Source organism: Sceloporus undulatus, chromosome 3, assembly GCF_019175285.1.
Source record: "Sceloporus undulatus isolate JIND9_A2432 ecotype Alabama chromosome 3, SceUnd_v1.1, whole genome shotgun sequence".
NCBI classification, from domain to species: domain Eukaryota; kingdom Metazoa; phylum Chordata; class Lepidosauria; order Squamata; family Phrynosomatidae; genus Sceloporus; species Sceloporus undulatus.
In genome coordinates, this window is record NC_056524.1 from 92,154,801 (window position 1) to 92,177,844 (window position 23,044).

At 39.8% G+C, this 23,044-nt stretch overlaps 1 protein-coding gene across 1 annotated transcript in view; it reads left to right on the plus strand.

The window, feature by feature from the left end:
- The window catches only part of ANOS1 (anosmin 1), a 121,299-nt gene that overhangs the window by 90,412 nt on the left and 7,843 nt on the right, over positions 1 to 23,044 (plus strand). Inside the window, exons 7-12 of the mRNA XM_042460286.1 lie at positions 3,268 to 3,473; positions 4,818 to 4,965; positions 9,049 to 9,192; positions 18,660 to 18,757; positions 19,641 to 19,812; positions 22,722 to 22,942. Of these exons, the coding sequence (XP_042316220.1) occupies positions 3,268 to 3,473; positions 4,818 to 4,965; positions 9,049 to 9,192; positions 18,660 to 18,757; positions 19,641 to 19,812; positions 22,722 to 22,942 (989 nt within the window). The remainder of the gene's footprint in view (positions 1 to 3,267; positions 3,474 to 4,817; positions 4,966 to 9,048; positions 9,193 to 18,659; positions 18,758 to 19,640; positions 19,813 to 22,721; positions 22,943 to 23,044) is intronic.

Sequence of the window (23,044 nt, forward strand, 5' to 3'; positions counted from 1 at the left end):
ACCACTATCCCCTTCCTCCTCCTCCTCTTCTTCCTCCTTGTCTTTCCTCCTTCCTCCCTCCCTCCCTCCCTCCTCCTCCTTCCATCCTTCCTCTTTCCAGCGATCCAGCTTCAGGCGGTCTTGGATGAAACGGATTATCTGGACCCATTTCAAACTGGCTTCCGGGCGGGTCACGGGGTTGAGACGGCCATGGTCGCCTTGGTCGATGATCTCCGTCTGAGCATCGACAGGGGAAGCGTGTCCCTGTTGGTGCTCTTGGACATCTCAGCGGCTTTCGATACCATAGACCATGGTATCCTTCTGGGGCGCCTGGCTGAGGTGGGAATCGGGGGCACTGCGCTCCAGTGGTTCCGCTCCTACCTCTCTGGGAGGTCCCAGATGGTGCAGCTGGGAGACGTGTGCTCCAGCGAGCGGGCCCTTAAAACCGGGGTCCCTCAAGGAGCCATTCTGTCTCCCATGCTATTTAACATTTACATGAAACCGCTGGGAGAGATCATCCGGAGACATGGGGCGCGGGGTTATCAGTACGCTGATGACACCCAAATTATTTTCTCTATGTCTCCGACTGATGCAGTGACTGGGGATGGCGTCTCTCCTCTCGTGGCCTGTCTGGAGTCAGTAATGGGCTGGATGAGGGAAAACCGACTCAAACTTAATCCAGAGAAAACAGAGGTACTAGTGATAGGTTCCTCTGGTCCAGGAATGTTGGTGGTTCCACCTGTCCTGAATGGGGTCACGCTCCCCGTGAAGGACTCCGTGCGCAGTCTGGGGGTGCTTCTTGACTCGTCCCTTCACCTGACTGCTCAGGTGAATGCGACGGTCAAGAGTACCTGTTATCAGCTTCGGCTGATTCACCAGCTGCGCCCATACCTGGCCCAGAGGGACCTTGAAACTGTTGTACACGCTCTGGTAACTTCGAGACTGGATTTCTGTAATGTACTCTACATGGGGCAACCCTTATACCAAACTCGGAAGCTACAAATGGTGCAGAACATGGCAGCTCGGCTGGTCACTGGCGCTCCCAGGGCCAGCCACATAACACCTGTGCTTAAAGATCTCCATTGGCTGCCCATCCGCTTCCGAGCTCAATATAAGGCGTTGGTTATTACCTATAAAGCCCTAAATGGCTTGGGCCCAGGATTCCTGAAGGACCGCCTCTCCCCGTACATTCCGCCTCGCACCCTCAGAACATCTGGGCAGCAACTCCTGAAGGTGCCTGGGGCTAAGTTGGCTGCTACTGCCAGAAGATCCTTTTCCACAGCTGCCCCAGCCCTTTGGAATACGCTGCCCACGGAGCTCCGCTCATCTACCACCCTGGCCCAATTTAGGAAGGGTCTCAAAACCTTCCTATTCAATCAGGCATTCCCCGACTAAATATCCTGTGGGCCTCCCTCCTCTCTTGTGGCCGTGAGGTTGGGCTAAGGGTTTTTTTATTGTTTTTATGGATTGCTGTTTGTGTTATATGTGTTTTTAACTTGTATGCTGTTTGCACTTTGGTGCATTTTGTTAGCCGCCCTGATCTTTTGGAAGGGCGGGGTACAAATAAAATTTTTATTATTTATTTATTTATTTCCTCCCTCCTCCTCCTCTGCCTCCCAGGCCCAGGCGGAGGATGAGGTGGGTGGCTGCCTTGGCGCACTCCCCCCCGCCAAGGCAGCAGGCAGCCACCTCCGCCTCAGCCTCCTCCTCTGCCTCCACCTCCCAGGCCCAAGGAAGTGCCCAGTGCGAAGCGGAGGAGGCGGTGGGTGGCTGCCTGCCTGCTGCCTTGGCGCGCACGCAGGCAGGCACTTCTGCCTCCTCCTCCACTTAGCGTGGCCTGGAACAGAGGAGGAGAAGGAGAAGGAGAAGGAGGTGCACGCCCGCGCCCCCTTCCCCACCTCCCTGCCACCCTCCCTTGCCTCTCCGCGCGGCCGCGCCACCCACTTCCTCCTCTGTTCCAGGCCACGCGGCCGCGCGCAGAAGGGGCATCGCCTCCTCCTTCGCTTCCTCCACGCGGCTGCATGGCCTGGAACAGAGGAGGAGGTGGGTGGCGCGGTGCGTGTCACCCTAAATGGCTACGTGTGTCAGCACTGACACGCGTGTCATAGGTTCACCATCACTGGCCTAATCAGAACTGAGTTGCCTAATAAATTTTTATTCTTATCCAAGCTGGCTGCTATATCTTGTGCAAATTCCTCAGTTTGATTATGGTTTATGTGAAGACAAAGTTCCTTTTATTTCTGCTTAATCTTTTACAGTACTGTTTCCTTGGATGACCAAGTTCCAATACTATGAGAGAGAGAGAGAGAAACTTCCTATCACCTTTCTCCATGCAATATGCATCTTTTCATGCATGACCCCATTGAAACATTGTCTGCTTACCTAGTTTAAAAAATGCTTTTGGAGCTGTTTTCTATCCCATTTTGTTATAACTACCCAAATAAAGTGAATTAAAGTGTAATAAAGTTTAGGAGCAAATTAAAAGCACTAGTCCCTTGATTGATACAGATCCTTGAGGAATCCCTCCAATGTAAAGGAAGGTACAGTGTTTCTTTTATCTGGCTGGGGGAGACGGCGAGGGGTGGAGGAGGGGAGAGAAATGGGATCCTCTCTGGAATGGCTGCAAACATCAAATTCAAAGGGATGGTCTTTGGAAATGAGGAGGATCCAAAGTTTGGCAAAGCAGGGGAATGGCTTGGAGGAAGGGTAAAGAGGAGGGGGAATGAACAAGTTAAGCAGCAGCTACAAAGTCACAAATAGTCAAAACTGCGAATCTGAAACCTTGAATGTGAAGGTCCAACTGTATAAAATTTGTTTTTCAAAACAGTCATCTTAAGTTTGTTAGCTTTATTTCTATCCACCACTGTAGGATCATTGTGAATTTCTAACTGTTTCTGTCTCTCACACACATACTCACTCACACTTATTGTAAGTAAATGATCAACTTTATAAGCACATATAAGAAGAACTTTACTATAAGAACTGTTTGGCAGGGGAATAGATTGCCTTCTGGGTTGGGGAGTCTCCTATTAGTCTTTGGAGGTCTTTATACAGAGGTTGGATAGGTTTCTTTGGGACTGTTTTAAATGTGTATTACTGCATTGCAGGGAATTTCAGTAGATGACCTTTGTGGGCACCTTCTACCTCTAGAATTCTATTATTCTTTTATGCAAAATTATTAAAGAACATGATAATGCCATGTGAAACCAGGTACATCATAGCTGAGTGAAGTAATTCCATAGACAGTCATGTTAAATTTACTTTTCTTTCTCCTCCTCTTCCCACCAGATCCATCAGCTCCATTGGCCCCATCAAACCTTCGAATATCAAATTCTACCATGAACAGTGATGGAACTGTAAATGTACGGATTATCTGGGATCTCTCAGAAGAACCTGACATTCCAATCCACCACTACAAAGTTTTTTGGAGCTGGACAGTCAACAGCAAGTCTCTGGTTCCATCTAAAAAGAAAAGAAGGAAGACTACAGATGGGGTAAGTAAGTTAAAATGGGAAAGGGGGGGTGCATTTTTTCTGTCTTTAAAGATACCACCAATGATTTCCTTTTGGCTTTCTCTTAATATGAAGAATTTCAAGTCATTCAAAGGAAAGGAGAGATAGACATTTAGAAATCAATTGATTAAAAATGGAAAACATATAATGCATATTTAAGAGGACCGTTAGCAAATTGGATATTAGAGTAGAATAGTTAGATCAGTGGCAGCTTGATAAATCAACATTTTTATAAGTTCCATTGATTTAATGGGTCTAATTAGAATTAAAATCTAAATTTAATTACTTAGACTTCTGGTAATTACAGTTATTACAAATGGCCAGATGATGCCAGTGTTCTTACTGCTTAATCCTAATACACTAAATTAATTAAAATTTTTCTAAAGATCTTTTTACTATGAGCATTGATTTTCAGAAAACTACATTCCCTAAACTGCCTTCTAGTCAAATTGCATGCTTTTATCAAGCTTGACAAGGTTCTGGTAACTATGGCACTAAGCAGTCTCTAAATGGTTTACAACTATAAGCTAATTGCCTATAACAAGCTACGTATTCATTTTAGCAGCATAGGAAGGATGCAAGCCTGAGTCAAGCCTGAGCCCCTGGCTGGGATTGAACTCACAACCTTCTGGTTTGTCAGTGAATGGCTGCAGTACAGGAATTTAACTACTGTGCCACCAGGACTCCTCCTTTTTGAATGGTTCTTAGTTCTACACCAGTGGTCCCCAAACTGTCCCCTATAAGAAGCTATGGACCTCAGCTCCCAGAAGCCTCAGCCATGTTGGCCAATTGTGTGGGATTCTGGGAGATGAAGTCCAAAATCCCTTAAAGAGCACAGTTTGGGGACTGCTCTACACAAACTAATAACATGCAATATATACTAGTCTTTAACTTCTGTGTTAGCTTTCTTGATATTTGGGTGATTCTGCTTGCATTTCAGCTCACTGTTTTTCATGTGTGATCATACATACAGCATAGATAAATCTATAGCTGTGATTTCGACCTATTGCTCTTAATCAATTTAGGCTGCTATCCTATAATCCTATGGATTAGGATCCAGTGGTATTTATTTCCAAATATACCAATAAAATGCTACATATATGTTATTAATCCATAGGATAGATGGCAAGTTACAAATTACCTGAATAGATTCTGTATAATATATAATAGAAAAAAATATTGCCTATCCAAATTGGTGTAGAAGACACTAGCATTTTATCTACTACTTACAACTCTTTAGGAAATCAAGAACCAAGATACTATTGAAGTCATAATGTTTTAGTAAATCTGTAATGATCTGTGCAAATATATTCTATTCATTTATAGTCCCAGAATTATGTAGTCCTTGAAGGCCTCCAACCCAACAGTAATTACATGGTGGAACTGCAGGCAGTAACATACTGGGGTCAAATACGTCTGAAAAGTGCCAAAGTGTCTCTCTACTTTAGTTCTACTCAGACAGCTGTTCACAACAGTAAGTATTTTCAGAAAGACATCCTAAAATCTGATGACATGTTTAAGGCTGAATGGGAGTTTACTGTATATGCCTGTGCTTCTGTCACAATCTATAGTAGAGCATTCCTGCTTTTAAATTACTCATGAATATTCTTGTTTTATCCTGATGATTTTTTTCTCTTTGTCCTGCCTTTCCCCATTTTCTATCTCTGTATGGTAGACCATTGAGACTGGTGTTAATCATTTATGTCTCAAAGTCAATGGGGTTCTGGAGTTTTATTAACTCATAAGACTGAATTTCTGAAATTAAATTAAACTGTTTTGCATGGGCTTAAATTTAATGTTTAATCAGACACCATCAGTAAAGTACATGTTTAAATTCTGAAATGTCTCAGCTGGTTTGTTAATTTACATTAGAACCAATAGAGAAAATGATCCATTGGTTTGGCTCTCCTTTTGATATTTAGCAATTTCTGTCTCCTGTTGAAGATCATATTTACACTTAAAGTGTACAAAATCTTTGCCAATCTGTGTTAAATTACCCTAATTTCCTCATGTGTATTTTGCTGTTTCATCAGTTTACATTCACTTCAAGGGTACCTATTTCCCCCCCATTAATACAGACAGCTTTCAGTTGACTCCTCCAGCTACTTTGGGAGATATTCTAATATTTCCTTCATTTTGTTGGCCATTTTTCCTTTATAGATTATATTTCTGCAAAGTTTGTTATCTGCTCCATCTTTAATTGCTTTCTTATTGCTTAGTGGATTTTGATGTATTAGTTGGCAGTTGTGAAGAATCAAGGTCATAGTAGAGAACAAGATCAATTATGACTCTTATCACCGCTATGATCTAATTGGAATAGCAGTTTATAAATAAAACGTATTATTGTTGTTGTTGTTGTTGTTGTTGTTGTTGTTATTATTATTATTATGTGTTTTGCTGTATTCTTTTTTTGGGGGGGGGGAGGAATTTGCCATCCTAGCAATAAGGTGGCAGATTCTGCATGTCTTCTATGGCATTCCTGTTCTGTTGGTGGTGTGTTGACATAGTATGGCATGTAGGACCACCACATGTAGCAGAGCTTTCACTCTTGAAAAGAATTTAATGGTCAAATGGGCTTCATGGGCAGGTTTTGTCAGAGTGTCAAGGGTTAAAAACACAGCACACAGGGAAATGCTTGATGTGTGTGTGTTTGACCATGAGCATTCAGCAGAAGGACAAGGTTGATTAGCACAGCAGATGCTCATTGGCTCAAGGACACTTTGGTGTCTAAGTGCAGGTAGCCATGGGTGATGAAACAATGTGTCTGGATTACACAGGGGACACATGTCATGGTTACACACCTGAACTCACTGGGTTTGGGAGACCACATGGTCTGGAATCTATATAAACCCAGGGGTTGCAAGTGATAACTTGTGGGTTTGTAGTAGGAGTTGGTTTGGTATGGTTTGGAGTTTTGGAGATCTGTATTTGTATTATAGCACTGTGAATAAAGAGCACTTCGGGAGACTTGGCTTCTCTGGTGGTTTATCAGAAGAAGTCTGGCATCGGTTTGCTGTGTGCCCCCGGAGGTTCCTGCATTGCTTCAGTTCCTGGAAGACATCCAGCTGCTGTTATCTCAACTGCCTTTGGAACCACGTTTCTGCTTTTAAAATTGCTAGCTCTGCTCAAAGGTCTGATTTAACCACAGGGGCTCGTTTGAGTTGCTGAAAGTGGTTGTTGGACCCAGCAGTTGTGCTGACAGGTTTTAGGGTTGGAAAGCTGGCATGGTGCAGTGAATTGAGTGTTGGACTACAACTCTGGAGATCAGGGTTTGATTCCCATCTCAAGCTAAAAGCCAGCTGACTGATCTTGGGCAAGCCGTTCTCTCTCAGCCTCAGGATGGCAGTGTCAACCCCCTCTGAAGAAACTTGCCCTATGATAGGTTTGCCTTAGGGTCACCATAGGTCAAAAATGATTTGGAGGCACACAACAACAACAATGTACAGTGGACCTTTGTTATACACTGGGGTTTGGTTCTAAGATCCCTCGTGGATAACAAAATCCATGGATGCTCAAGTCCCATTAAATATAATTACATAGCAAAATGGTGTCCCTTATAACATCCCTGATATTTGAAATTTATAATTTTTTTGAACATTTTCAAACTGTGGATACTTGAATCCTTATATAAGAAATCCATGTATAAAAAGGGCTGACTGTATTATTTAAACATTGATGTATTTTAACCTTGCTAAAGTCAATTTGTAATTTCCCCCTAGTCATTAGAACAAATAATGCATTCTTTTTTCATTACTATAAATAGCTTTATAAAAAATGTTTTAGGGTTGCCTAATGGTTCATTCGTGTTTCCTCTGAAAATAGGAAGGCTTATAGCTGTGCAAAGTCTGCTTTTTGTTTCATCTTTTATTTCATTTTTTGCATATTCTGTTCCAGTTTATTTCATTTGTATTTGGAAGTTGGCTGTTTTAGATGAAATAGATCATTTTTCTGACTACTGTTTTGGTTGGCTCTAGATACGTTGCTGTGTGTCTTAGCCAAACAGTGTATTTCTTTGAATGCTGAGTTATCTGAATCTTGTGCATTCATAAAGACTGCAATTTATTTTTCTTCACTTTGGCTATGGATAGATGTCATGATATTTCATGAGTGTAATTGGCTTCTGGGTGTGTACACTTAAAAGAGAAACAGAAGGGAAATGAATCTCAAAAAATCTTATGTAAATATTAGGAGTTATTCTTTTCTGTTCATCATTTTTTCAGAACTGTATAAGGGGGGAAGATTAGCAATAAATGGTAGTACTTTTTTATATACAGTGGGCTCTTGGTATCCACTGGGGTTCCAGGATCCACCGTGTATATCAAAATCTGTAGATGCTCAAGTCCCATTAAATACAGTGGCATAGTAGATTGGTGTCCTTTGTATAAAATGGAAAATCAAAGTTTGCTATTTGGAATTTATACTTTTTTGGAATATTTTCAAGTCGTGGATGGTTGAATCCATGGATAAAAAATCAATAGATAAATAATCAGACACTGTTGGCCTGTTGTATCTGATTAGGCATTCCTTGATAAAATACTGAAAGGCACTATCACAATGCTCTGGAAAGTTGGGAGGCAAGGTTTCTTCCTTGTTTTTTTATTCTCACAGAACCCAATGCGATGGCAATAGCAAGTTCATTTCTCTACTATTTATCAGTGAACTAGCAGTCCCTAAGCAGTTTACAGTGTTTAAGCCAATTGTCCCCAACAAGCTGGATACTCATTTTACTGATGTACGAAAGGATGGAAGGCTGAGTAAACCCTGGAGCCCTACAGGATCAAACTCACAACTGAGTGGCTGCAGTATGGGCATTTAACCACTGTGATGGGACTGCAGCACTCCTGGAAGCTATTAGGCTAACTTGATGCATGTTTTAGGCAGGCTTTTAAGCTAGCATATGTGAAAGTTAAAAAAGTGGATGTATGGGCATATACCTAAGCCCTGATCCTGGCACCCTCATTATGCCTGAATTCTTTTTAAAAAGGTCTGTTGGAATTTCTAAGTGCATTCAGCTAGATACATTCAACATGGTCCATGATCAAGAAACTTAATAAAATCCTTTTTGCAGATGTTAATGCTAAACAAATAAATGTCTTTAAAGGTGTCCATGTACCAGGGATAATGAGGAGTGGAGATTGTGTGTCTGCCCTGACATCCAACACAGTTATGATCCCGACTTACACTTCTGGATGTCTGCATAATGTTGCAGCACTCAACCTACAGTTCTCAGATGTTGTTCATTTCTAGACTTATTGTATTATAGTAAATGGAACAGTGGCTGCTATAGGATCAGGACTGGGATTAGGACTGATTCTGTTGTTTAGGTTTTAGACCATAGCAACAATTACAAACCTGAAACAGTTTTAACAGTAATTTTCTGTGTACTTTTCCTTTTTAAAGGGAAACCTTGGAAATAACAGTTTAATGGAAAATAGGGCATGTGCAATTTCCCTTTAAGCCTATATTTAATAAAATTAATTGCAATACCCAGTGAATTCAATTCAATACTCTTCATCTATAAAAAGAGGAAACTTCCTAGCATTATTTTGTCTTGCAGAGGAACAGGCATCTACAGTTGCAAAAGCACCTGATGTCCCTCCATCCTTCAAAGGAAGAAGACCTACTCGTCTTCTTGAAATTGGAGTACCTTTTTATCAAGATGATCAGCTTCAGGTCAAAGTCTACTGGAAAAAAACAGAAGGTCAGTGGAAAGTTTTCTCTTGACTTCCACAAGGTTGCTTCTTTAAAAGGTTCTACTTTAGATAAGTTCATGCTAGTGCTAGAGGATTCCACTAGTCTATATAGTAGATGGTTTTCTTATGTTTTTTTGTTTCAGGTTGTCATTTTGTCAGTCCAGACAGCATGAGAAATCATGGTTAAACAAAAGTTTCAATTTTTTTTTATTTTGGTTGAGTGGGATGTAGAGGAGATGAATATGAAGCTAAAGTTAATATAATTCATTCCAGCTTGGTCATGCCATGATAATTTATTGCTTATTGGGACACACAAATCCGAGTGTTACACTTTAGTGAGTTCTACTCTGGTCTGGATCCATCACACCTGCTTTCCTAACTGTTGTGCCAGATGAAAAGAAATTTCTCTCTGTCTCTCCTAGGCAACAGAAGCTCCCTCTTTTCTACCCATGTCTGCATGAGGAAACTTCCAATTTGTTGGGGGGTATTTCAGGAAAATTTGCTTAAGCATCTTGTGATCTAGTGAATCCAACTTTTTCTTTATACTTTGGTCTAATCGAGTGCTCACAACAGTCAAAAATTTGATTGTAGACTTCATTAATGTGAACTCTTTGATTTTACCAGTTTTGATAGGACAGTATTGTCATCAAGAATATTTGAATAGCATGCTGAAATGACAATCTGAAAAATAAACAAGAATACTAAGTAGTCACAGACTAACAGCTCCAGAAGTAGTAGACCATGAGTACAATAGTGTAACTGTGTATTAATGAAGTAACTATATTGTGATCAGTATGCATAAATAAGTCTGCTTCGTACACTGTCTTGTGAGTTAGTCTCAGAAGATAACTAAATTCACCCTGCCAAATCAAAGAAAACCACCAGCAGCTGGAACAACAAAATTATTTTGCTACTACTATTCCTACTACTATTCCTTTCCACTATAATCCAAGGAAGCTGTTTCATCCTAAACCCGTGCTTCTCATGAGTAATGGACTGGGTGAGGACAAAAAAATGAAACATAATCCAGACAAGACAGAGGTGTTTCTAGTCAGTCAAAAAGAAGATCAGATGATAGTTGTACACCGCCCTGATTATATAGAAGGGCGGTATAGAAATAAAATTTTTATTTATTATTTATTTATTAGTGATTCAGCCTGTGCTGTATGGTCTTACACTCTTTCTGAAGATTCAGTTCTTAACTGGTTTTAATTTTTTTTATAGTTTCATCATTCTTTAACTTTGTAATTTGTGAATTTTAAACTATGCTTTTTAAAGTCTAGTTCCTGGCACAAACCACTTACCAAGTGGACCAAAGTAATCTCTGTTGCATATCCAGGCGTGAAACCATTTCATCCCAAAACCCACACACTCCAGGCCTTGCCTAAAAGCTGTATTTTAGAGACTGGACACTAACATGCATGTGATGGCTCTCATTTCTCCAAGAATCTTGTTTGTGTCCTTGGGTTGCACAAATTGAAACGTATCCACTATTACTGGATAAACGGGGGCCAAAGTTACATAAACTGTATCTGTATCAATTGCAGTATTGAAATTAGAGTGGATCCAAGTGATTTTATCTGCAAAATGCTGGCCAAGTTATTCACAGTGGGCTGTTGAGTGGTAGGAATAGGGCCATTATCAAATGTTATGTGAACAGTAAACATGTGAACATGTGACTGTCAAACCCAAACTCCCAAGCCGTGTCCAGAGATACTGGCATCTCCATTGCTTCTTGACAGTAGATATTTGAAGAACCAGTAAATTTGAGTCTCCATAATGTTCTCCATATTTTGCATCCCCACATCCTTTCTTTCATCAAGAAAACCAAGAGATCTCTGTCTGTCAATAGATATTCTGGAAGTTTTTGCCCCCAGCTCATTCTAGTTTTTCTTTCCTTTAAGATCTCTGTAATGTTACGTTTGCATGTAGCAGCGTTTGGCGAGCGCAGCTGCTTTTTCTGGAGCCATCTTTCTTCTGTTATATGATTTGTACACTAACCTCATTGATTATATGTTGCCATGTGATTTCTCCCACCAAGCTGTAGGTGATTAATACTGCTATTTACATATAGGGACTGAGAAGCATGTAATTTATCCATGGTTACCCAGTGACTTAATTACTGAGCTAGGATTTGAACTCTTAGCAGCCATCTCCACATTTTAGCATTCTGTCCAGTATGCCTTATCAAGAGTTTGAGTGATACAAACAAAAAGTAGGACCTGGAAGCTCAGTCACAGTTTCAAATGAAATTCAGGCTGAAATGCTGTTTTTATGACAACAGTTGTTGTCTCTAGTATGTGTTATAACATGACTAAACTGTCGCCTAAAGTTATATAAAATGGTTAGGAAATATTTATAATTTTCTAAGACATAATGGCCAATGAAGCAGATAGCAATTAGAGAATACAAAGGGTTTCTGTTTTCCAAATGGAAAGTATGTCTTTCATTTTCAGCTTTTAACACAGAGCTGGGATTAGAGTAACACTGTAGATCGCACAAGCAGCCTGAATTCAGCTCTTATCAGTGAAAAGAAGAATGTGCTTATGGCTGGGTTGGAGGGGGCATTGTAGTGTGTGAAATTAGAAGTTTTGTATTATTTTTATAACAGATGGAACCTACTTAGATAAATTCTTTTAACTCTTTGGAACTAAGAGCTTATAGAATTAGGATGCATCTGCAATGTAGAAATAATGTAGTTACGGTGTAGATGCACCCTTAGTCTATGGCTAGGAACTGATGACTGCTCTCAGCCAGAAAAGATCAACTACATGTGACCATTAGAGTGTGACAATTAGAATCTTGCACAATATTGAAATGTTTAATATAAAGTTTTTTCTCCAACATTTGATGAATAGAGTGTGAATTTTCCCTTTGGATAAGAGGCCTTAAAATTATACAATATTAATAGTTTCAGGCTTTTAATATGAAACATTCCTTCCCTTAATTCAGCATGGCAAACTATGGTTCTGGGGCTTCATGTACCTCAGTCCTCAAAGCTGTTTTTTTATTATCTTTAGCTTCTCCAGACTTTTCCCTGAACTGACATTTTCCTGACCCATAAAGAGAGTAAATTGTGGAGTCAAAGGCTTTCATGGCTGGCATCCATAGTTTTTTGTGGGGGTTTTGGGCTATGTGGCCATGTTCTGGAAGAGTTTTCTTCCTTACATTTTGCTAGCATCTGTGGCTGGCATCTTCAGAGAATGCTTGCCTGGGAAAGAGTTCGGTGTGTGTGTCACCCTGGGAAAGGAGGAGTGATTTGCATGTATATTGTTTTGTTGCTAATGGCAGGCCTCGGGGTGAGAGGATATGCAAATGAGGATTAATGTCCGTTTGATTAGTGCTCACTGTCTGTTTGGAAGCCCCTGACCCATTTCTCACTTGCATTTGTTGATCACAGGGTTCAGAGAGCTTCCCATTGCTACCCCATCTCGCTGCTTGTAGAATCCATTGTCTCATTGGAAATAGCTTGTGGTGAGGCAATGTTTGAACAGGACTGTGATGTCTTCTGGAAAAATTTGTCAGATGAGTGCCATGGTGTCTGTTATTGGGACCTTGGTGAACAAGGAAACCATATCGAAGCTGATTAGTATGTCTCCAGGTTTTAGTTCAAGATTGTTGATTTTTCCTATGAAGTGAGCTGAGTCCTTGATGTAGTGGAGGGTCTGCCCTATGTGGGTTTGTAATTGAGTGGCCAGAAACTTGGCCAAGTCATATGTGGGGGATCCAATGGCACTCACTATGGGTCAGAGTGGAATGGAATCCATGTGGATCTTGGGAAGTCCATACAGTCTTGGTGGGAGAGCCTCAGATTTGCATAAACTTTGTCTTGTGGTTGGCTGAATTGAGGAGTTTTTGATCAGGGTGTTTGTTTTCCTGGTGATTTTTCTGGTTGGGTCTTGTTTCAGCTTTTTGTATATTGCAGGATCCAGGAGTTCCTTCATTTTTTGTTTGTTTGTATTGTTCTGTTTCCTTTGCCTTTGTCTGCTGGGAGAATGATGATTTCTGGGTCCGAATTGAGGTCCTTGATGGCTTTTCTTTCTTTTTTGGTTATGTTGCTAGGAGGTGGTTTTGCCTAGTGCAGAATCCTTGCTGTTTCCCTTCTTACCTCTTCTGCTTTCTTCTCTGGGAGATGGTGGAGGGCAGATTCAACCTGGGCAATGATGTCTTCAACAGGAATTCTGGTGGTAGTTACTGCAAAGTTGCCTCCTTTGGCCAGGATGGATGTCTCCTCTTTTGAAAGTTGCCACTGTGTGAGACTGATGATAGTCCATGATGTATCCAGTGAGGGTTTCAGCTGGTGCTTGTGGCATTTGTTGAACTTTTGTTTTTGTCTTTTGGTGTGGTCTGCCATATCTTTTTCAATTTTCCTGTAAGTGAGGTTGTTAATTTTTCCCCAGTCTTGGGTGTTCATCATTTGACTGATGCTGAGGTGGAGTGATAGCAGTCCTTTGTCTGTGTTGGCCTGTTCTTGGCAGGTGGTGTGTATTCTCTCCTGTAACAGAGCATGTTCCATCCTGTTGTAGATGCGGTTGGCCTGTGGTGATTCGAAGATCCTTTTTGCTGTGAGAAATTGTGACACGGTATCTGTGTCTCTGCAGTGTTTACGTTTTTAAGCATTCTGAGACTCAGAGACTATGACTTGTCCAAAGCCACCCAGTGGGTTTTCATAGCTAAACAGGGATTCCAACCCTGCTCTCCAGAATCACAGTCTCAGACCACCATGTTGGACAGGGGCCTAAATATCCTAAAATCACCAGATCCCACTAATCTTGGAAGCTAAGCAGGGCCAGTTCTGCTTAATACTTTGGATGGGGGACTGCCAATAAATACCGGGGGCTATAGACTATTTATTTCAGAGGAATGAATTGGTAAAACCACATCTGAGTATTCCTTGCCTGAGAAAACCTTATCAAATTTGACAGGACACACACACACACACACACACACACACACACACACACAGAGAGAGAGAGAGAGAGAGAGAGAGAGAGCAGATTGTAACAGCATATAATCAACTCAGAAAGATAGGAAGATGAGGAGAAAACCATGGTGGTTGGACCTGCCTTATTTTTCCACATTAGACATGATACACCAAAGAAGGGGTTGTAGAATATGTATCGCAGAAACATGAATTACCCACTTTAGGTAATGTAGTTAGAGGGAGACCCCTCTGTTTTGGAAGTATTTGCGACAAGGTGTGACACAGTACTTGAAGGGGACAGATCAGATAATTGGATGGCAGGATGTTTGTGAGCATATCTTGAAAAAGTTGTTCCAGAGTCATGAAAAATGTTAGCCAATAATACAGCTGCTCACTCTACTGTGTACTTGGGTACAGCAAAGATAGCTTGTTATAAATAAGGGCAGTGTACAAAGAACGATTCATCATCTGCTTTTTGTTTGATTGCAGCAATAGAATGGTAAACTTGATTTATGTACTTGTCTACTGCTCTGCTCAGGTTCTGCAGGCTCAAGCCAGTGGCATCTGATTAAGTCCAACCATCTGGTGTGTGGTCTCCCTCTCTTTCTAGTGCCCTCTACCTTCCCTAGCATTATTGTCCTTTTTAATGATTCATGCCTTCTCGTGATATGGCCAAAGTATGACAGCTTCAATTTAGTCATCTTCTAGGAAGAGTTCAGGATTGATCTGTTGTAGAACTTAATTGCTTGTTTTCTTGCTTGAAGTATCCTCAGTAGTCTACTCCTATTATTTCATATCTGAAATGAGCTTATTTTCTTTCTATTGGCTTTCTGCACTGTCCAGCTCTCACATCTGCACATGATGATGGGGAATATGATGGCTTGGACAGGCCTCACTTTAGTGTCCAGTTATATCTTTACACTTTAGGATCTTGCACAATCTCTCATTGTTGCCCTTCCCAATCCTAGCTTTCTTCTAATTTCTTGACTGCAACTTCCGTTTTGATCAATGTTTGATTCAAGGTATTGAAACTCTTTTAACTATTTCAATTTTCTTATCATTTAGGATGAATCTTTATAGTTCTTCTGTGGAAATTTTTTCTTGATTTTTTTCCCCCAACACCAAGCCTATCTTAGCACTTTCCTCATTGACCCTCTTTAATAATTGCTCCAGGTCTTGATTGGTATCTGCTAGTAGCATTGTGATGTCTGCATGTCTTAGGTTGTCAAGGTTGCTTCCTCGGACCTTCACACACACACACACACACACACACACACACACCTCTGAGTTTAAGCCTGCTCTGCATGCAATGTTTTCTGCATATAGGTTGAATAAATAGGATGATAGTATGCAACCTTATTGGGCCACTTTACAAATCTATTTTAGTAAAATCTTGGAGAAAAGTTGAGTGTTCCAACAGCCTATGCATCAGCCCTTTCCATCTTACCAACCAAATAACCAAGCAATTCTGCACACCCACCTAAGCTGAAAAAGATATCATGATGTCTGATGGTGATAGATGGTCAATATCCTATTGTTGACTCATAGACTGATACCATATCTATGAACTCTTGAAATTCCTCTCTATCCTGAGTGAGAACGTATGACAGGTGGTGGCAGAAAGAACTTCAGAAAGATTATGCCCACTTAATGTGCCAGGTAGGACTATTGTGTACACAAAGTCTTTCACAGCATGCCTCAAACTATCCACATTGCCAAAAAAAGCAATGTCTGAACTAGCCTTTCATTTACAACAAATGATAGCCATAAAAAAAGAAATCAGCCACAGTAGGCAAAAGGTTGTATGAGAACTTTTATTTATAAATGAGTTTAAATATATTTATAGCATGCCTGTTTGCTTTCTCATGGTCTTTGTTTTATTATTTCTAGTTTTACCAATCAATCCAGTTTTGCTGGTTTATCCGGCATAGTTTAGGATTCTTCCCCTTATCTTATATAAAAGTATTCTTTGCTTTATGGGCTAGACAAATATTGGAATGAATAGGTAAATCTGGTTCCAAGTTTCACTGGACTGAGGTAATTTGTCCTTTAACATAGCAAAGTAGTAGACAATATGAACGCATGGCAAACACAGACAGCCACCCCCTCTCTTGACATACCACAATAATTCTTTTTACAAAATTCTAGGCAAACTGAAATGTAAAGTGTTCACTACTCAGGTAAAAATTTAATTTAGAAAGTTAAAGCCACTTGGAATGGTGCTGTAACCTTAGAACATATACGTCTCAAATAATAATAGCAATCTATTTAAACCAACAAGACCATTAAAAGGCCCGATTGTCTCAATTCTCCTTCCATCTTTTGTCTCATGTCCTCTGCTATAAGTGGTTTCCATTATACTGTCTTCAAGAACAATAATGCCCCCCCCCCAACAACCAACACTGAAGAAGGAAGGGTCACAGCCAGGGTAGATCTCTTCTACAGAGAGTATGGAGAGTGTATCCAGGGGTCAGGGTCAGTAATGACTGGTAGATTTCTGTTCAGAAAATCTGAATTCTTGGGGATTAAGCTAAATGCAAGTAATACTCAAATCAATGTCCCATGCTAATGATTCTAAATGGCAGTGCTTTCCTAATGTCCTAGTTATTACAAGGCATGACAAAGCCAATTCCTAAAGTAATTTGGAGAGTCATATTATGGTATATTATGGTATATCAGCAGTAAACAATTATAGCAGTTTTATACAACTGTCACAGCTCTATCCTATGGAATCCTGGGATTTGTACTTTGGCCAGATACTTGGAATTCTTTGCTAGGGAGCTCTAAAGACCCTCTACACTGAACTGGAAGCTTCCAGAAAAGACAATTTACTCTATATGTTTTTGTGGGGTTTTTGGGCTATGTGGCCATGTTTTAGAAGAGTTTTCTTCCTGACATTTCGCCAGCATTTGTGGCTGGCATCTTCAGAGAATGCTTGCCTGGAAAAGAGTTGGGTATATATATACACTGTGTCACCCTGGGAAAGGAGGAGTGATTTGCATGTATATTGTTTTGTTGCTAATGGCAGGCCTCAGGGCGGGAGGATATACAAAGGAGGATTAATGTCTGCTTGATTAGTGCTCATTGTCTGCTGAGAAGCCCCTGACCCATTTCTCATTTACATTTTTTGAATCTTCAACCTGCTGTTTTTCAGGACTGGAAGCAACTGTTTTCATACTAATCTGACACCAAATTCGTGCTCAGCAATAGTATTAAACTTATTTGTATAATTTCCTGTTTGGTTGAACTACATTGTCACAGTAATAAAGAAATTGGCAGCATAAGCTTTCGTAGACTTCAGTCTATTTCCTCAGATGAAGCAGACTGAAGTTTACAAAAGCTCAAGCTCCCAACTTTTTTTTCCAGTTACTCTCAAAGGTGCTACAAGATCTCTCTATATACTGATTCTACAGACTAACACAGCTATATCATTATAATGCTTTCTGATCCTTTAAGTCTGAAAAGATATAATGCATATAAATTTGTATTTAGAACAAACACTGTTCATAAATATAGCATGCAAAAATATTAAATTTATCTGTTGACTACTATCCAAAACATGCTGCAGAAAGAATCCAATTTGAGACCACTTTAATTGCCCTGGCTCAGTGCTAGAGAATCCTGGGAATTGTAGTTTATTGTGGCACCAGAGCTCTCTGACAGAGGTGGTTAAATGTCTCACAAAACTACAGTTCCCAGGATTCCCTAGATTTGAGCCAATGCAGTTAAAGCAGTCTCAAACTGGATTATTTCTGCAGTGTGTTTTGGACCTATTCTGGCAGCAAAGCTGATGTATCTCCTATGTCTGATCACCACTCTTGGTTATGCAGAGCGTCTCCTGATTCTAATTGACATGTAATATTGATTTTATTACATGCTGATGGCACCTTACTCCAAATCTAAAGACTGCACCCAACAACTTTGTATTGATACTTAGTAGCACTAGAGAAAAGTACTTAGAGGCACCTGACAGCAAGATTGTAAGGAGTGTTGGTGATGTTTAGTCAGGTATTTTCAGGGAATACTGTACAAGCAATAGAAGGCAGGACATACTAACAGCTCATATTAAGCTTGTGGGATAAATGTCAGCTGATTTTCACCTATTGAATAGTGATAATGGTAATAACAAAATGATTCAATATTGGTCTCTAACACTACACTATACTTTTATATAATTACACAATGTGTAATCCAGTCTTTAATATTAAGTATGTCTGCTGTATGACAGTATCTTGTAGCCAACATAAAATTCTTCCATCATTCCCCAGGATACTTGGCAGCAGAAAACATTCTGACTTCTTTCTGCATTTTTGCTAAATCCATTTTATATTGACTTAGTGGTGTCATTTTACTTGTTTATAACATGAGTGCAATTATTTGGATAAGGAATTATTTTTCTCCTTATAAATGTTGAGTGACAGATAGATATGATGTTTTTATAGATTATAAATGTATATATTCCAAAAATAGTGGTTTGTGAGTTTTTTAAAAAGAAAGTTAAAAATGTGATTTTCACAGTTAACTAATATTTTCTTAATTTGTTCTGTTTAGATGTAAGCAGTAGGAGTAGATATCATGTCCAGTGGTTTGCAGAATCTTGTGTGCACAATGATACAAAAGGACCTGAAAAGTCTGCTAGTACAACTTACGTAAGTTGAATTTTAACTGTCAAAAACTAGAAATGGAAACAAAGGCATAATCCTTGCATATGGAATGATAGTAACATATCCCATTACTTTAGAGTCTATCGCCCTGTCCATATCCACCAAATGTTTCTTGTCCTTACTTTTAGGGCCTCACCCACTAAAACCTCACCTTTTGATTCAGCACTTACATATATTTCACATTATGTTCCTGCCTATAATTAAAAATCCTCAAGCTTTCCCACACTCAGCCATTCAAAGGTTTTCTGCTCTATTAAATGATAATGTGATACCATTTCTATGCCTTTCACTCTCTCGTCACTCTCTCTTTTCCAATCATATGTCTTATGTCCTTTAGGACAGATCTGTCAGTTTTGCCTGTGTATCTTTGTATGGTACAAGAACCACTGGTCTCTGTTTTATGATAAATCTGTTTTGGTTGACCATTTCCAGAAGGTGTTACTGGAAGGCTCTCAGTCAGCCTATACTCTTTGCCTAGAGGGTAGTGTAGAGATCCATCTTGGACTTCATGCTTTATACTATCTGCATAAAACCTTTGGGGGAGGTGACTGGTAGAGATAGGATAACATGTCATCAGTACTCATCCCTATCCCTCTGTTTCCATCATCAGATTCTAAGGAGGTGCTGTAAAATCTGAACTATAAATGCGGGCATTCAACAAATAATCAAGTTTCAGTTCAATAGAATAGCATAAAATATTTTTTTTCAAAATCTGTTTATCTTGTGGGTTAAGAGAAAATTACTTTGGTATCAATCATTTGGATTTGAGGCAGAAATGAGAATTTAATCTGAAACAAGGTATATTAAGAGTAAGACAATAAAAAGCTTGATGTAAACTCTCTCTCTCTCTCTCTTTTTTTTTTAAAAGGGAAACTATATAATTCTTCAGAACCTGTCATTTTCATGCAAATACAAAGTCACTGTTCAGCCAGCAAAATCCAAAGGCCATTTGAAGGCTGAAACTATTTTGTTTACTACTCCACCTTGTTCTGATCTTAAAGGGAAAAAGCACAAGCACATAAGCTGTCCTTCTGAAGGAGGTAAGTTGAGAGGTGGGAAAATGCAAAACAGGAAAGTATTTCTGTTGGTTCTTGAAATCATTCTGAAAGATGTAGAGAACTGGGGAGAGAGCTTAGCCAAAATCCCATTAGCATAAACACTTTATCTGAACCTTGGCACAAAAGCATCCAACATCTTCTTGTTTGACATTTTTTTGCCAGGCTGCACAGTGACAACTGGATGGTAGGGATGTAACCATCATTAGTTCAAGTTTGCTGAACACATGGATTTTTGATTTCACACCCCCTTTAAATTTCTATTTATGCCAAGAAATGTGCCACCTTCTTGGGCCAGGTGTTAGAATCTTCAGAGGGTTCATTTGCGAATGAATTAATGGGCAGGAACATTGGTTTAAAATTCAATGTTCTGGATGGTTTTATTGCTTCAGTACTAAGTTTAGAAGTTAAACAACAGTGGTGAAGTTGAGCCCTGGTGGCGCAGTGGGTAAATGCCTGTACTGCAGCCATTCACTCGAAACCACAAGGTTGCGAGTTCAAGACCAGCAAAAGGGCCCAAGCTCGACTCAGACTTGCATCCTTCTGAGGTCGCTAAAATGAGTACCCAGACTGTTGGGGGCAAATTAGCTTACTTGCTAATTAGCTTACTTGCTGTTCACTGCTATGATCTTTGGAATAGCGGTATATAAATAAAAAAACAAAAAAAAAGTTTATTGCATGGGTCTAGCTCTGTTGTTTCTATGTGCTTTCGAGTAAGTTTTTACTTATGGCAATTCTAAGGCAATCATATCACAGGGTTTTCTTGGCAAGATTTATTCAAAGTGGGTTTGCCATTGCCTTCCTCTGAGGCTGTAAGAATATGACATGTCCAAGGACACCCAGTGGGTTTCTGTGGTCTAGCTTGTCTGGTGCATTTTGAGGCCGCCGTATATCATACGTTGCAGGGACTGCAGAGATTGCAAAGTGTGTATGTGTGCCTGTGCATTCAAATAGCACAGCTTCCATGATCTGGATGTTGTTGGACTGCAGCTCCCAGCATTTCCTAGCATTGGCTGCACCAGCTAGGGGATACTAGGACTTAAGCCCTGCAAGAGCTGGAAAGCCATATGTTATGATAAAGTAACATAGTGGCCCAAACGTTGCTTACAATAACTCCCTTTTGTCTTAAAAAAAGGAATAGCTGCATAATTGAATGGATTATCTGTATTGTCCATTGAGTTCAGGGAAGAATATATGAGCTTGGGTTAAGTCTAATACACACACACATTATGCTAATCGTATTCATGCCAAAGCCACGCTCCAGTCCTAAGGGCGCTTGCATAATTTAAATAGCATACTTCCCAAGTGACCTGAAGCAGCTTTATTTTGGCCTGTCTGTATGGGCCCAGAGAGAATAAAAAGAGATCTTGCCAAGGTTTTGGACTACATAGCCTATAGTCCCTCACCCAGCTGTAGACCTGTAGTCCAAAAAAGGTAATGTTTTTTACAAGACAGATAAGGATCAATACGACTGCATGAGCGTTTGTAGTCTCTTCCGGGAGCTGGCACAGATCACTTCTTGAACAGATCATTTTGGTTGGATTACAACACTTAAAGAGCTGAACTGGAAAACTGATCACTGCTTGTCTTTACTGTATGCTCATAAACTATACCAAAAATCTTTCCTCCACCTCTGTGTGCCATTTTCTGTTTAAGGTTAACAAAATAGAATCCATTTTGCAAATAGAATCCAGTTATTTGCAGCTCCCCCCAAAAAAACCTACCACATAATTTCAACATTTAATTGTCAATATGTATGTACCAGTCCGTCTTTATTATGGTGATCTAAGATGGACCCCAAAACTACCAGATGCCAGGCAAATTTGAAATGGAAATTTTTGCCCCCAATTGGAAAGGATGAGCTCTGCCCTCTGTGAAAGATGAAACATTTTAATTATATATTTAATTATATTGACATCTAATGCAAATATTTTATTCTAGTCCTATTGCTATCTGTGTTATTTGACCTCTAGCTTATGTTTCAAGACCTCTACAGTCAGCTCTCCACATTTGATACTTTTACATGTTTGATTATTCATGGATTTGATTAATATATTCTCTCTAGGATTCTCTAGTTGCTTTAGCACAATTCTGTGGTCAGTATCTACCACAATTCATGTGGAGGACGTTGAAATTCCTAGAGAAGACTTCTCTGGGCACTTGTAGGTCCTCCATTGCAATTCTGTGGTCAGCCTCTAGCAAATTTTGACCATAGAGTTGCATTGGAGGATCTAAACATTCCTAGAGATGTGTTCTCTAGGTAAAAAGGGATGGGTTTTTTTGGCAATTTCTTCCACTTTCACAGCAGTTCTATACCCTTAACTGTAGTGAATGTGGGAGGGCCCACTGTATATACAGAAAAAAACCCTCTGTACATATGTTACAGCATTGTTTGTAATAGGGACTTGCTGGTTTAATTAATGCTGCCTTCTAGGCATGATACAGATTTTTAAAGTATAACTAGAAACTCAGTGAATATAGTACAATTATTGTTAAACTGGATTTTAAAAATTAATATTTTAAAAAACTGTTGCAAATAATATGAAAACAACAAATGGTATTGTGGTATTTTAAAGGATTTAAAAGTTTTATTTGGCAGAAGATTTCATGGACTGAAGCCTACTTTATCAGATATACTTCATGAAAGCTTATGCCAAATAAATTTTCTAGTTTTTAAGGTGATACAAATCTCTCTGTTGCTGCTACAGACCTACATGGCAAATCGACCCCCTTCTGAAAGAAAATTAAGAATATTACATAGAGAAATAGAATATGATATCCAACATTTAACCTACCAGTGTTCTATGCATACATATACTAAAGTTCTTATAATCTTGATAGAAATAGTAACATCTTGGTTTTTTCTCTCTCTTCTGTGTTGATGTATTCTACAGCTCCACTTGTCCCAAAAGTTCTGGCAAAGCCGGAGAATCTTTCTGCCTCTTTCATTGTTCAGGACATCAACATTACTGGGCACTTTTCCTGGAAAATATCAAAATCAGATCTTCACCAGCCTATGACAGGGTTCCAAGTCACTTGGGCTGAAGTTACAACAGAGAGCAGGCAAAACAGCTTACCCAACAGCATCATTTCCCAGTCACAGATATTGCCAGTAGTAAGTACTTGATTCTTCTATTGCATGGGGTAGAAAAGAAGAATCAAGGAGACTATTGTGGGTGTACAATGATGCTAAACAACTTCAGTCTAGTTGGTCAAG